Here is a 12,943-nt window from a genome sequence, read left to right as displayed (position 1 = left end):
TTGGAGATTACACCACGTTTCTCGGTTGAGGAGAAATCAGGGAACGGACATGGGGTCCGCAAGGCATGAACAGGGCTCGTATCACGCCGCTGGCGCGATTCGCCTTCCTCGTCATCCCATGGGGGAAAAGGAGTATCAGACTTGTAGTCGACCACCTCCATATCCTCAACGAGGTCACTCGTCATTGATAGCGTGCGCAAAGCGCGACGCTCGTGCTCATCGAGCCAAGGATGTACATTTCCCGGTGCCGGGGACTCACTGTCCGACATCGCACCGTGTGCGGGAGACGAAGTTGGGCTCTGCCCGTGCTCGACGTCAGAACCAGCGGACTTGGTGACTTTCGTGTCGTCGACACAAGGCTCATTGAGCAAGGAAGTCGTTTTGTTCCAACGTACCAAGTTGCAGTGTCTAGCGGATACACGAGCCTCGTTGAGGCAATAATCGATTGGAGCTGCAAATGTTTTCAATCTTAATGGGGGAGAGTGTAACGGGGTGACACGTAACTGGTAACAGGGGTGTGTGTCACACGAGAAGGGCACGGTGTGACTGCACCCAATTAAGAATACGATACGTGGCTGGATAGCCAGTTGTTCTGCATGTATTTAGATTTCACTTAATATTTAGGGAAATCTATTCATTAAAAATTAAGCGGCTTTGCCGAAAATAAATAAAGTCATTTTTTGGATTTATACGGAAGAGTTAATCAGCCTTGGGTTAAGGTTGTAATTACTCTTGGAGTAAGCGGATTGCGATCCGCTAAACTCGTACCTGCTCTAAGTATAGAACGAAAGGTCGGTGACCTAACCTACGCTTCCTCAAAGCGCAAAGCTACGGCAGCCCCGCTGCATTCATAATGTCCATTTATGAAATTGTTTGCAAGCATATTAATTTAGCCGTCGAGCTTAGTGCTGGCCAGTGAGTGTGAGTTGGGGCGTGGGGGGCTTGGCTAGACCTAAAAGAATCATTTTTTGCAAGCTTAAATTAGATAACAGACTCGCTCTCTTTTACATCTTTTTTGTGGCGGTGGTGGGAGCAGCGAGTACGGCCACGAGAAGTCGCAGGTAAATTTAACCGAACAGTAGGAGTCGAAGAGCTACATGGCGTGAGACCGCAAAGTAACGCACATAGAAGTACGTACACGTTTGCTTCCCGTCAAAATAGCGGTGATTGGTAGCCAGGGCGGTCGAGCACAAAAGTGATCGTTGAATTGTCCAGCGTGTCTTTGTGGTAATGTGCCATATTTGCTCGTCCGGGTTGAAGCGGTTGGAAGTATAGAGTAGCATTATCAAAAAAAATGGTTTCACGTGGTGGTAATCAATGTTTCGCCCTCTGGCGTTTTCATGTACTAGAATATGTCAATTTTAATATGGCGTGGAGGATGACGGAGAAAAATGTGACAAACCGCTAGCCTTCTTTCCACCAATCAGAACAAGCTGACTGCATGGGTGAATATATACATTGGAACCATCTTGGTGCTGATTAATTATAGAAGCATAAAGTTCTGCAGTTGCGATGTAAATATGGTTTGCTGTTACGCAGCTGGAATGCCAGTAGTTATGCATTTGGATTAGGTTTTACAATCTAATAAGGAAAACCTATAGATTTAGATTAGGCGGCTTTGTCGCAAAAAACCGAGAAATACGTTTTACATTTTGAACATTTTGAACAGATGAGTTTATTTGCCTTGGGTCAAGGTTTTGGGTCATCTTGGAGAAAGCGGATTTCGATCTGCTACACTCGTACTGATTCTAGTATTGAACGTAAGGTCGGTAACCTTATGTTAGCTTCATCTTAGCAAAAGAGCTACGGCAGCCCCGCTGCATTTGCTAGCACTCTTAGTCGAACCACAACTGGGTCATTACGACTGACCCTCTTTGAGAATGGAGAAGTTTTCATATTTGCCCAAGGGCATGCAGGATACGCTTAAAGCGCTGATGTCGCTGCTTGGCCCTGAGGGTGTGCAATTGCAAGGACCTGAATCGACCAGCGCACGCCTAGAGGGTTTTCAAGCTACGAAATGCCCTGCTAGACCTAGAGCACAAGATGTCGGCGTCGACTGCGTTCATGACGCCACGATTCCTTCCAACCAAGGCCGCTCATGGGAGGGTAAGGATGGAGGGAATCTCCTGCTCTGGATTAGAAAGGCCGAGATAGCTATTTATCCTTTCGCTCATTGTTCGATTATAGAGGTAAGCGGCCTTCCAACACTCGTTGCTCACAACGTCGAGAAAAACTTCACATACAAATAATTTATCTTTAATTCATGTTTACCCAGAAAAGATGTGCATTAGATCTTTCTTGGCAAATACGGTCGAGAAATGGAGTGCGCCAGACTCTATATTTTATTTAGATGGCTAGTACTGATCGACACATGCTTTGGTGAAGTCCATTGCACTCTGGAGCCAGGACACCCTCTGAGCTTACCTCCCTTTAAATCAATCAAATTTTTGAAAAATAGCTGCCAACCTGCAAACGACCTCATCACATAAGGCAGAAAGACCACGCGCGCAGTTGTTTTCTTCAAGTACTTACATTTTGATGATTTCCCACACGAAACTCTGTCGACTGGATACAATCCATGTCTGCACAAAACTTGTACGTTTTTGTTTTATGCACAGCATTATTTATAATGGTGTATTTCAGCGCAATAACTTTAATTGCTGTCACCAACTAGATCACGTCAAAGGTGCTTATAATGCACGTTGTATACCGAAGAAAATGTCATTGACCGTGATTTCACGATCACGTGTGTCGACTACATCTAATAATGTACTGATACTAAGCGCTGCAATTAATAAAAAAGAAATATATTTTTGTTTCACACCAACACGTTAATGATTAAGCTCCAAAAAATAGTGTACCGAAAAATGAGATGGCACTGTACTACTATAAAGCCCAAATTCCAATATCAGGATACTTTCTTCGAATGTTACTCGCAGTCCAGCACGACTCGACCTTGTACTTTGCCAGAATGCACACGTTCAAAGATATCAGGTAGATTTCTAAGTGGTTCGATGGAAAACGTGCTCTTGACGTGACCATCAGCAGCAAGGTTAATCGCTTCAATGGCGTCTTGCCGAGAACCTACATACGAGCCAACGATACGATACTCGAGTGGAATCAAGGGATTAATCGGCGCAACAATAGCCGTATCTTTCGGAACACCGACTGCCACAAGAGTGCCGCGAGGACGCAAATACATCAACGGATCCTTGTACGCATCCTTCGAGCCTGCAACAACGATCGTTGCATGACCTCCACGGCCACCAGTTGCAGCACGGACTCGATCGACGACATCTCCATCCTTGAAATCAATAAAGTCGTTAACACCGTAAGATGCGATGAGCTTGCGTTTATCATCTCCAGAGTCGATTGCCACGACCTTGTAGCCCATTGCACGAGCATATTGACAAGCCAGGTGACCCAAACCACCTCCAGCTCCAGGAATCACAACATATTCCCCTGGTGACCCATTAATCTGCTTCAACGCTTTGTATACAGTCATACCGGCACACAAGATTGGAGCTGCTGAGGCCAAGTCCATTGTTTTTGGTATAGGAGTTACGTGGTCTGCGAAAGAGACACACCATTGCTGAAAAGTCCCATGGTGCGTGAGGCCATGAACTCCTGCATTCCCACACGTTGTTTCATGCCCTTTTAGACAATCCTCACAGCCAAGACATGTCTGAGCAATCCACTTGACGCCTACAGCATCACCTACTTGGAGTTTTGTTTTGGTATATGCACCAATTGCAGCTACATATCCTGCACCCTCGTGTCCGCCGATCATAGGAAATAATTTAACCCCAGGAGGACCTTCACCTTCCCAAACGGAGAGATCCGAGTGGCACACACCAGTGTAAGCAATCCGAACAAGAATCTCACCAGGCTGAAGGGCTTCAGGCTGCACGACAGGCCAATCGTCGCGGACTTGTAGTGGTGCATTGTCGGCCTCGTAAATGACAGCAGTTTGGGTCTTAGGAATCGCATATTGTGACTGGGAAGCTATGGAGTACGATCGTGTTTCGCGACCAGACAAAATACCGATAGAAGACTTACGTACGAAGTGGAAAGCACGTTTGGACGGAAAGACGGCGCGAAGCATTTTGATCAACGAATTGAGAATTCGATACTGACGCCAATCGATTTATGTCGCTCAGAGCTCTTCGCTAATTCTAATGTTGGAAATAGCACGTGTTGCGTATACCATTCATCAATGTACGGTTATTCAATCCGGTACGACATGTGCTACAAACCCTGTTCCCTAATCATCTGGTGCCATTTTATGCTCCTGTTGCATAATCAATACTTTTTATGTGAATTCGCAAAAACTGCCGGAACTTCATAAATAGTGACTTGCCTTTTGACTGACGTAACATCAGTTCCTAAGTCTCCCACGATATTCGTGGCGCCATCTTTTAAAATGCAGACTATCAAAATAATGGTGGAATTATGCTCTTGAACGTGATATGTGATTTGATCGCATTGATCGTGATCTTGACACCAAGAGCGAGAGCGTACAGGATCCGAGTCACCAGCAGTCGAAATTTAGCGAGGGCGGTGTCTTTCATAAGGTTTTATTATAGACGATTCGATGTAAGGAGAAGCTATGAACAATGCTTGAATGCGAAAAAAAAGTCAAGCCTGGAAACCCATTCCGACAACGCGAAATGTAGCGGATCTCGAGATCAAAATTATTGACCGCATGACGGTTCTTTTCACTTGTCTGCATGACAAATGTGATCGAACTGACAGTCTACAAGTCCTCGTTTTGTGATAAATGGCGTTTTAAAGCTGAAAATCACATATGCCAAAACTTCTATCTCCCAAATCCACTGACTTTGAGGAATTTCACTTATTGAAACTTGCAGACGCAATCCGCTGACGTCCAGAATTTCGAATGGTCGTCATTATCATCTGACGCAGAAAGTACCAGAAGCCAGACTGAGCCAGTACCCGGCGGGATCGGCCCTTCTCCACTGAAGCATGTAACATAGAAAGGTGGTGATTTGGGCAGCCGTTCTTTGACTCATCGGCATGAGAATTCCATTATAAGCAATTTTAATTAGTCAAGTATTGAAATCCGTTCACAATTGATGCCATTTGCATAAATAGCCCCATAAATTAGGATATCTACTGGTATATCTCAATGAGATGTAAGCCATGCGATTAAAGCCCGCAATCATGGTAGCATCCGTTTTATTGCTAAAAAATTGTAAGCTCAGCGATATTTGTGATAATTTCATTATGGGTGACATTCCAAGGCAAATTAGAAAAAAAATGGGGCTGCTCTTGACTTTGTTACTTTGGCAAAACTACACTACTAGTGAGCGGATTATCTACATTTCGATCAAAACGGAAATTACGAGTGATACACTGACTTTTTGGTTATTTAGATATTCTATTGCCGCAATGCGGTCTACAGGCAGCATGGAAGATGTAAGCAACCTGAAAACAGCTTCATTATGGTTCGGAAGGTTCGAACCAGAGAGTGGAAAAATTTCTTTTCCGATTCCTTGCGAAATTAGTTCGACCAAATTGTAAACTCAGCATTTACGAGAATGTATTACTTTCAACTATTACCGTCGTCATCCTTTTAGTCTTGCCATTTCGCGTTCACAAAATCAACCTGGTATGACTCAATAATGTGGACGAGGCTTGGAATGCGTTGAAGCGTATGGGTCGTCCAATATGGTTCAGCACATTTACTGGTGGAGCTGAATCTAATTTGCAACATACAACATCACTGCATGATCAAGTCTCTATTGCAACTTGGGCTTCCTCCAGGGCCGGAGACCAAAGCAACGATGTTTGACATCACTTTGATGCTCTGTCGAGTGAGTGTAGGTTCCTACCTAGCGTCGACATCGGCATTGAAAGTAGTCGCAGTTTCAATGGCAGTTTTAGCATATCTGACCCAATACTTAAGCTTGGTGCAATGAAAGCATGGCATGAAGAGAAAAATGTCTTGTCGCAGTGAAACTTGCCGTTTTTTAAGAAATTGTTCCTTGTGTAAGTATTTAACATCAGTAAAATTGGTGAAGTCGGTGAAATGGTTGCGCGCATTCGCTACTTCTCGCCATGGACAAGAGTGTAACGAAGGACAGCCATTTCAACAACTGTTAGATCAAAGGTCAGTTTGTATTCTTGGTTACATTTTTAGACAGTACTTGGAGGCATCGAGATAACGATTTGTGCAAGGGAATTTTCAGTGCAGACAGAGAAGTTGAAATATTTGTTTGAGGCGTGGAAACCTCATGGAAGGACTGGCAAACGGGGTTTACCACTTTGTGCAATTGCAATTGGAGCCGAACGAGGACTCATTTTAACAACCAGTACGGATCTGGTCTTGAGATTTCTGTCTTTTGAACGGAATGCAATAATAAGCCAGCCATGGAGGTTAATCAGCAGAAAGGAGTCATCAAAGAAAAGGGCCTCGCTGATTTTATTTCTGGTGGAAAAGCGTGTGCCAATCGCCGCCAAAAAAAAAGCCCTTGTTTTGAGAATGGTCACGCATAGATCAAGAGTAAAGAGGAATTCGCTGAGCGTAAATCAAAAGATGTCGGCGAGGTAGGCGAATCAGCTGATAAGTGGCCTGTTCGTGAGTTCATTTGTGTGTATATGAATATTCGTGTAAAAGTTTTTCCGATCACTAGGCAGAAAATCGGTGAATAGATATACGTTTTGCTTTCATTCGCTTGGATGTCAATAGTATCTATTTCCAAATGAAAAACGTTGCAAAACGCCTTGACGGTATTTTATTGGGATCCGCACAAGTTGCCTTCGATCTGGAGCGTCTCAGAGTCAAATCTTCTTGTTTCGATTATTAATGAGTGATTCCGATGATGGACTTATATAGGCAACATGTCTTGGGCTGGCGTATGCACTCCTGTGAGTCAATTTAATGATGTAATTGCTGAAGGCTTTGCCAAAATTCTCAATAATTGTGCATACTTTGCACAGCAAGGAACCGAGTACGAAAATGTGCCACATCTTTCGTTGCGACCTCTATAATCTTATTTTTAGGTTGATTATTCGATATTCAACTTCACTGAAGCGTGGTGGAGGGTCCAGCAGTTTAGCATGATTAGTTTCTCTTCTTCAGCTTCTTCAACATTCATTTGCTGACGAGGAATGGTGTATAACTTTGTTCTGCCAGTAGGTATTGGCAGATTCCTATCTCTTGAGCGCAGCATCCCAAATATATTATAAGATTCAGTGTGGCTTGTATTTATCATGTGCTGGAACGGGAATCACATGGGAATAATTACATTGCAAGCCAGAGTTGCGAGAACCTCAGATCTGTTAGTGATACCTTGCATTCGGAATAATCCTTTTCTACACACTGAATATATGTGACAACTCCGTGGATTGCATTTTTTGAAAATTACAGCTTATTTATACACTATATATAGTATGTAACGCAATTACCTATTGTTTCGTAAATTATTTATGGTTCGTAGAACGTAACGTATAGGGGCGACGGTTTGCATGTCTCTAGGTTTTAAACCTGGCAGAGTGATGGCCGTCAAGGACGCCGTAGAGGATGAGCAGGATCTAACGGCGTTGAGTGTCGACTTGCACTCTATAACTGCAACTCTTAGCCAGAGGAAGGACACAAAAGGCTCACCAGTGACCACCAGACTGTTGACTTTGTTGACGTCAGAGAGACTGATGCTGCGGGAGCTGCAGCTGGCGCCTGTCACGGTGTACCCACAGCGAGTGTCACGGGCAATGGAAATTCGCTTGTGTCTATCGCGCATCGAGTATATTGCTATACGCGAAGTTATTACCCGAGAGGAAGGTACGAGCTACTTTGTACTCGATGTGTACCTTTATCGCCAGCAAAAGGGTCTACCATCTAGCCGTCGTAAGTTATTTTCAAATTCTTCCAAGCGGCTGGCAGATTGTGAGCCACAAAACAGAAAACCTGATTACCACATTGAGCAACGCTACTCGAGCTTTGCAAGATTGCGCTCGAACGTCTCGCACAGCGCACGTAAGCACCATCCTCTCTGCAAGGCGTGCGCGTACTGCACAAGTGTGTTGGATTTTTTGCATATGACGCCATGTAAACCTAGTCTGAGGGTCAAATTTACGACTACGACCGAAGAACGCAAAGCTATACTCAGCTCATTCATCAATGAGCTCGTTTACAATGTGCGTGAAGACTACACGAGCTGTCCAAGGTCATCAAGCGGCTTTCATATCATACCTGCGATAGTGAAGCGCTTTTTATCGAAACAAACTGGCGAAACGTTCTTTTCATAATTGTCAGTGGACTAAGTACATTTAATTTATTATGTATTACGGGGAAACTGCGCATCGTTAAATTTTAAATTTATCGAGAGAATTAAATTAAAGCAGCTTAAAGTTATTGTGCAAATGCTTCAGATATGATCGTCTTCCATTCAAGTCTGTAAGTGATATCAGAGGATGTAGTTTAACTTACACACAGAAAGTGTGAATTGTCGGGTTTGTTCCTGACCCACAAAATCAGCCAAGGTCTGCAATAAGTTGTATTGGTTGATGCGTTGAAATAGGGTCATGATCACAAAATTTGACGTATATATTATTACATCAAGCCTCAAAAGATTTCTCAGTTTGATTTCCGTGCATGTCCGCTCATTGTGACCTCTTCGATCACACTTATGCGGGTACACCGCGCAACTTTCCGGTTCGATATTTCTGATGCACCGACTGAATGTAGTTGTTTAAAATACTGACGTAAATATGTCGATGAATTGTAACGGAAATTGCCCGTCCGTGTACGCACACTTACTGAGGACGCCTCACCGCGTGTTGCTCACTTCAAGCTAGCCGTTGACTTGCGTAAAGAAAGGTGAAGTGACATTAATTATAATAGCCAATTGGCTTTAAAATAACCAAACCTGATAAGTGGCTCTAGTTCAACTACAACAGAATTGGAGGGGGATATTCAACTATTCGGGATAATTTTTAACACACACAAAGATCTGGTACACATACTGTGTGTATGTGTAATGGGACCTGGACCATTCATTACACCATCTTCCCTAAAGAGTGACTTTACCCAAATGATTCCAAGTTTCTTCAAGGCTTCTTCACGCTCTTCGTCACGCTCTGTCCAACTCTCCCTAGAGTGACAACCCATACGCTTGATCTATATTATATATTTGCCACCATCGAACTTAATTAATGATCCAATTTCACATCATTCATGATGACTTTCACAATTGACGTGGTGGTTATACCCAAGAGTTCGACAAACTCTAAAGTCGAATGGGTGCTCAACTGATGACTCAAATCGCGAATTTTCGCGCCATCGGACCGCTTACTCGTGCTGGAGATGAACCATGAAGCCCCACGTATGTACAATACGTCCAGCAATCTAGCCTGCATTTCATCCAGGCAACCAAATCCGTGGATATCCACCGCTTGCGAAGCGCGCGCGAGCACCACTGCAGACTTGTTGGGGGCACGCGATATGCGTTTTGATTTGCAATTTTGACAGCGCAGAATCGGGTTCACTCTGATATTGAGGATGCTCGTGAATTACATTCGGTGATCAGTCGAATTCACGACGAGAGAGACAGCAGTAGAAGAGGAAGGGACAGCTTCCCTAAGTGAAATCTGTCTTCGGATTCGCGTCGAACGCGAAAGCGATATAGAGAAATTCGCGACGAATACGAATCCGTGGCTCCCACATATTCTCGCTCGCTGGATAGTCCAGCCATTTCACAAGGATCTCCTTCCCACCTCCGACGTTTCTTTCCGCCACCGCGTTCTCGACGTGATCTCATGCGATCGAGAATCGGATTATGTGATTGGGGCGGACTCTGCAAGTTTTCCGCCTAGCTGCGGCTGCTGTCATTGATGATTTGGTGCCCCTTCCAGGCGGCACCGCACTAGTTTGAGTGAATATGCTTCCCGTAGTAATCGACAGCGCATTCAGCAGCCATTTGCTTCTTGTCGACGTTCCGACTCTCACGATCGTTTGTTTGATCCCGAAGTCAGCGGTAATCCTCGTGCTTAAGAGGATGATGCTGAGGCGACGACGCCAAGGGTCCACCTTTTGACCCTCGTCCCGAAGCTGTGACTCTGAAGCCATATTCGAATAAGGCCGCGTTACATCCAGGTTGGAAGTCGCATATAAAGCTTGCGGAGCACTACGTAGAATATTGGGTGTGTCCTTAGCCAGCTTGGCAAGTCGAAAGTGCACGCATTCCCATTGCATGACACTACTAGGAATGGACTGAATCAAAGTAAACTTCGAGCTTCCCAAGTTTGAGACTGCATCATCTGATGGTTCATTCTACACAATTTCCAACAATAGAAGACATTTTGCCCTGACGACCTCGTCTAGCTGCGTATATCTTTCGCAGATTATACGCATTCTTCATCGCGTCTCGCTCCCGTCTGATCACATTCAAACGACTCATGATGAATGAATGTAAGGTGTCCTTGTACTCGCGCTTCACATCCGCAACATTGATTGTAACAATATAGAAAGCAAATATTTGCCGAGATCCCCCCCACTTACATCAGAGACACCACCCATCGCACAAAGCGGTACTTGCTGGGGTCGCAAGCCATCCATAAAGAAAGGCGAAAGATTCAAAGCAAACTCAATTAATGGCTACAACGAACTTCATTCTGTGGAATTTTGCGCACAGATGCTTCTCAACACATTACGACCACTAGCACGTTTTGTTTACTCTTCGGTATCCGGGTGTACCGCTGTGGACATATTCAAGCAAGTGCCAAGAATCTGGAGCAGTTCTTTCAAAAGTCATTCGTCGATCGTGCATCACGATCAGAGACGATAACACCTGGCAACCCGTGATTGTGAAAAACATAATCAATGAACAATTTAGCTGAACATTTGGCATTGATGGAATCGCAACAATGTACGATTCGAACCATCTTGCTGAGTCTGTCAACAAAGACGAGTATTCCATATGGCCATCACCATTCTTAGGAAAACCGAAAATGAAGTCGAGACCGACGGCCTTCCAACAGGCAGTAGGAACTACAAGACTCTGAAGTGACACTTGTGTGTGCCGTAAGCTCATCACACACTGACAGACATTGCATGTCGTCATGTATCGTCTAGCTCACTTGTACATGGGGGGCCCTAAAATTGGGCACTGAGAGATTGGCAAGTCTTCTAACGGCCAAAGTGACCGGCCATAGGCGTATCATGCGTCTCGTACACGATCTTGTGCTTCAGTTCGTCGTTGTGGGGAACCACAATCCGCGGCTCGTTGTCATGTCTGACTTCATAGCAAAGGAGACCATCCTTTCATGCATGACGATGAGGCCTAAATTTTCAAGTGACCAGGAAGCCTGTCATGTATTTTCATGTCACTTGATGACAGTGCTCTGATGATCAGATCATACTGTTCATCCTCTACATACGCTCGACATATCATAACAAATACATCGATTTCGATATTGCCAATGTGTGCTAGCTCCTACGGAGGATCTGCCAGCACTTCAGTTTCACTGGCCTGCACACGACCGTGAATTTGTATTCTGCGAAGAATGACAAATGACAATCAGCGAGCCATACGCTGTGATAAGTGAGGCGACTGAACTGCATATCGCTGATCTGTGCAGACGACAAACAAATTTGACCCAGAGGTGAACACGAAACTTCACCAGAGCAAACTTCTTTGCCGAAATCTTTTTGTCGTGAAAAAGGAGGCTTTTCTGCTGTCTTCAGCTGTCGCGATTGTAACGCCACAACACGATCGTATCTTTCTGAGTCCTTTTGCAATAGAGCACAACCGATTGCAAACTCAGAAGCGTTACACATCACGCTAGGCTTCGTATCATCTGGTAAAGCAAGTAACAATGCTTCCATCGAAATATACTTGATTTGAGTGAATCCTTCTTCAACAGTGAATGACCACATCCACGATATGTCGTTCTTCAGCATTTTGGATAGTGGGCATATTATTCCCGCGTTGTTACGTGAGAAGCGATGCAGGTAATTGACCAAACCAATCTGTTGTCCCAAATCCTTCTGATTTCATGGCGTTGGCCACTCCACAATTATTTTGGCCCTCTCAGGGTATGCACGAGCACCGTGTTTACCAACATAAAAACGGTACTTCGTTAGCACCGAAAATGCACTTTGAAGTATTGCTTGCAATGATTGTTCATGCATACGTTCCACCGGTGATCTGTGTGCACTTCTTTAGCAGATCTGCTATCTTCGTCTTTCCAACGAACGAAACATTGTCAAAATAGGATTGTGGGAAGCGTCGTAGAGGGCAAAACAGATGTGAGACAAAGCGATCGAATGTTGCTGGTGCATTGGATAGTCCTTGTTGCATCACAAGCCACTCCCATAACATACCGGACGGTGTATCTACAGCGTCAAAGGGACGTCCCTATCCCTCATCAAGATTTATAAACATCCGTCAACAAAATCGAACACCAAAACTGTGTGCAGCCGGACAGCGGTGGATGATAGCATCCTTGCGCGGAATTGGCGTTTGCTCGTGAATGAAAAAAGTTTGCGCATTCAACCTGTTATAGGTGTGAGCATTTACGCACACAGAATGTCGGTGCGCTGTGAGGGGACTTAGCTGTTTTTTTTACATAAGAACTCATCGAATTACTCACTTTGTTTACGCAATAGTGGCCACTATCGAATCAATACATGCTTTGAAGCAGCTTCACGATGAATTTCGTGTCGAAATCACCCTTCGGGTGGAAGACCAGAGGGCGGATTCGCGCTAAGGACGTCTCCCTTGTATTCAATAAACAAGTGGATAATATGGATCAGTTGGATCTTTTAAAATAGCAGATCTTCTGCGTGACTCCACACACTGTCTAAATTTTTCAAGAATTGGATCATCCATGACTGTATTTCCGCTATACTAGAACCAATATGTGTGTAGTTAATTGCAATCCGCTAACTCCAAGAGTACCCATTACGATAACCCAAGGC

The 12,943-nt window shown here is 44.4% G+C and overlaps 2 protein-coding genes across 2 annotated transcripts; one reads left to right on the top strand and one right to left on the bottom strand.

Annotated features, from left to right (window-relative positions):
• Positions 1–2,929: 2,929 nt before the first annotated feature.
• PHALS_08965 (zinc-dependent alcohol dehydrogenase) lies at positions 2,930–4,105 on the bottom strand (the record flags this gene model as incomplete). Its single annotated transcript, XM_024724409.1, has 1 exon — positions 2,930–4,105. The coding sequence occupies one exon, from the start codon at positions 4,103–4,105 to the stop codon at positions 2,930–2,932; it is 1,176 nt and encodes a 391-aa protein (XP_024575289.1).
• Positions 4,106–7,521: 3,416 nt separating this feature from the next.
• Positions 7,522–8,271, top strand: PHALS_08964 (uncharacterized protein; the record flags this gene model as incomplete). Its single annotated transcript, XM_024724408.1, has 1 exon — positions 7,522–8,271. The coding sequence occupies one exon, from the start codon at positions 7,522–7,524 to the stop codon at positions 8,269–8,271; it is 750 nt and encodes a 249-aa protein (XP_024575288.1).
• Positions 8,272–12,943: the final 4,672 nt, after the last annotated feature.

Source organism: Plasmopara halstedii (genome assembly GCF_900000015.1).
Source record: "Plasmopara halstedii genome assembly, contig: Scaffold_323, whole genome shotgun sequence".
Classification (NCBI taxonomy): domain Eukaryota; phylum Oomycota; class Peronosporomycetes; order Peronosporales; family Peronosporaceae; genus Plasmopara; species Plasmopara halstedii.
The sequence above is the reverse complement of the archived record's forward strand: the minus strand, read 5'-3'. Positions and strand labels throughout refer to the sequence as shown.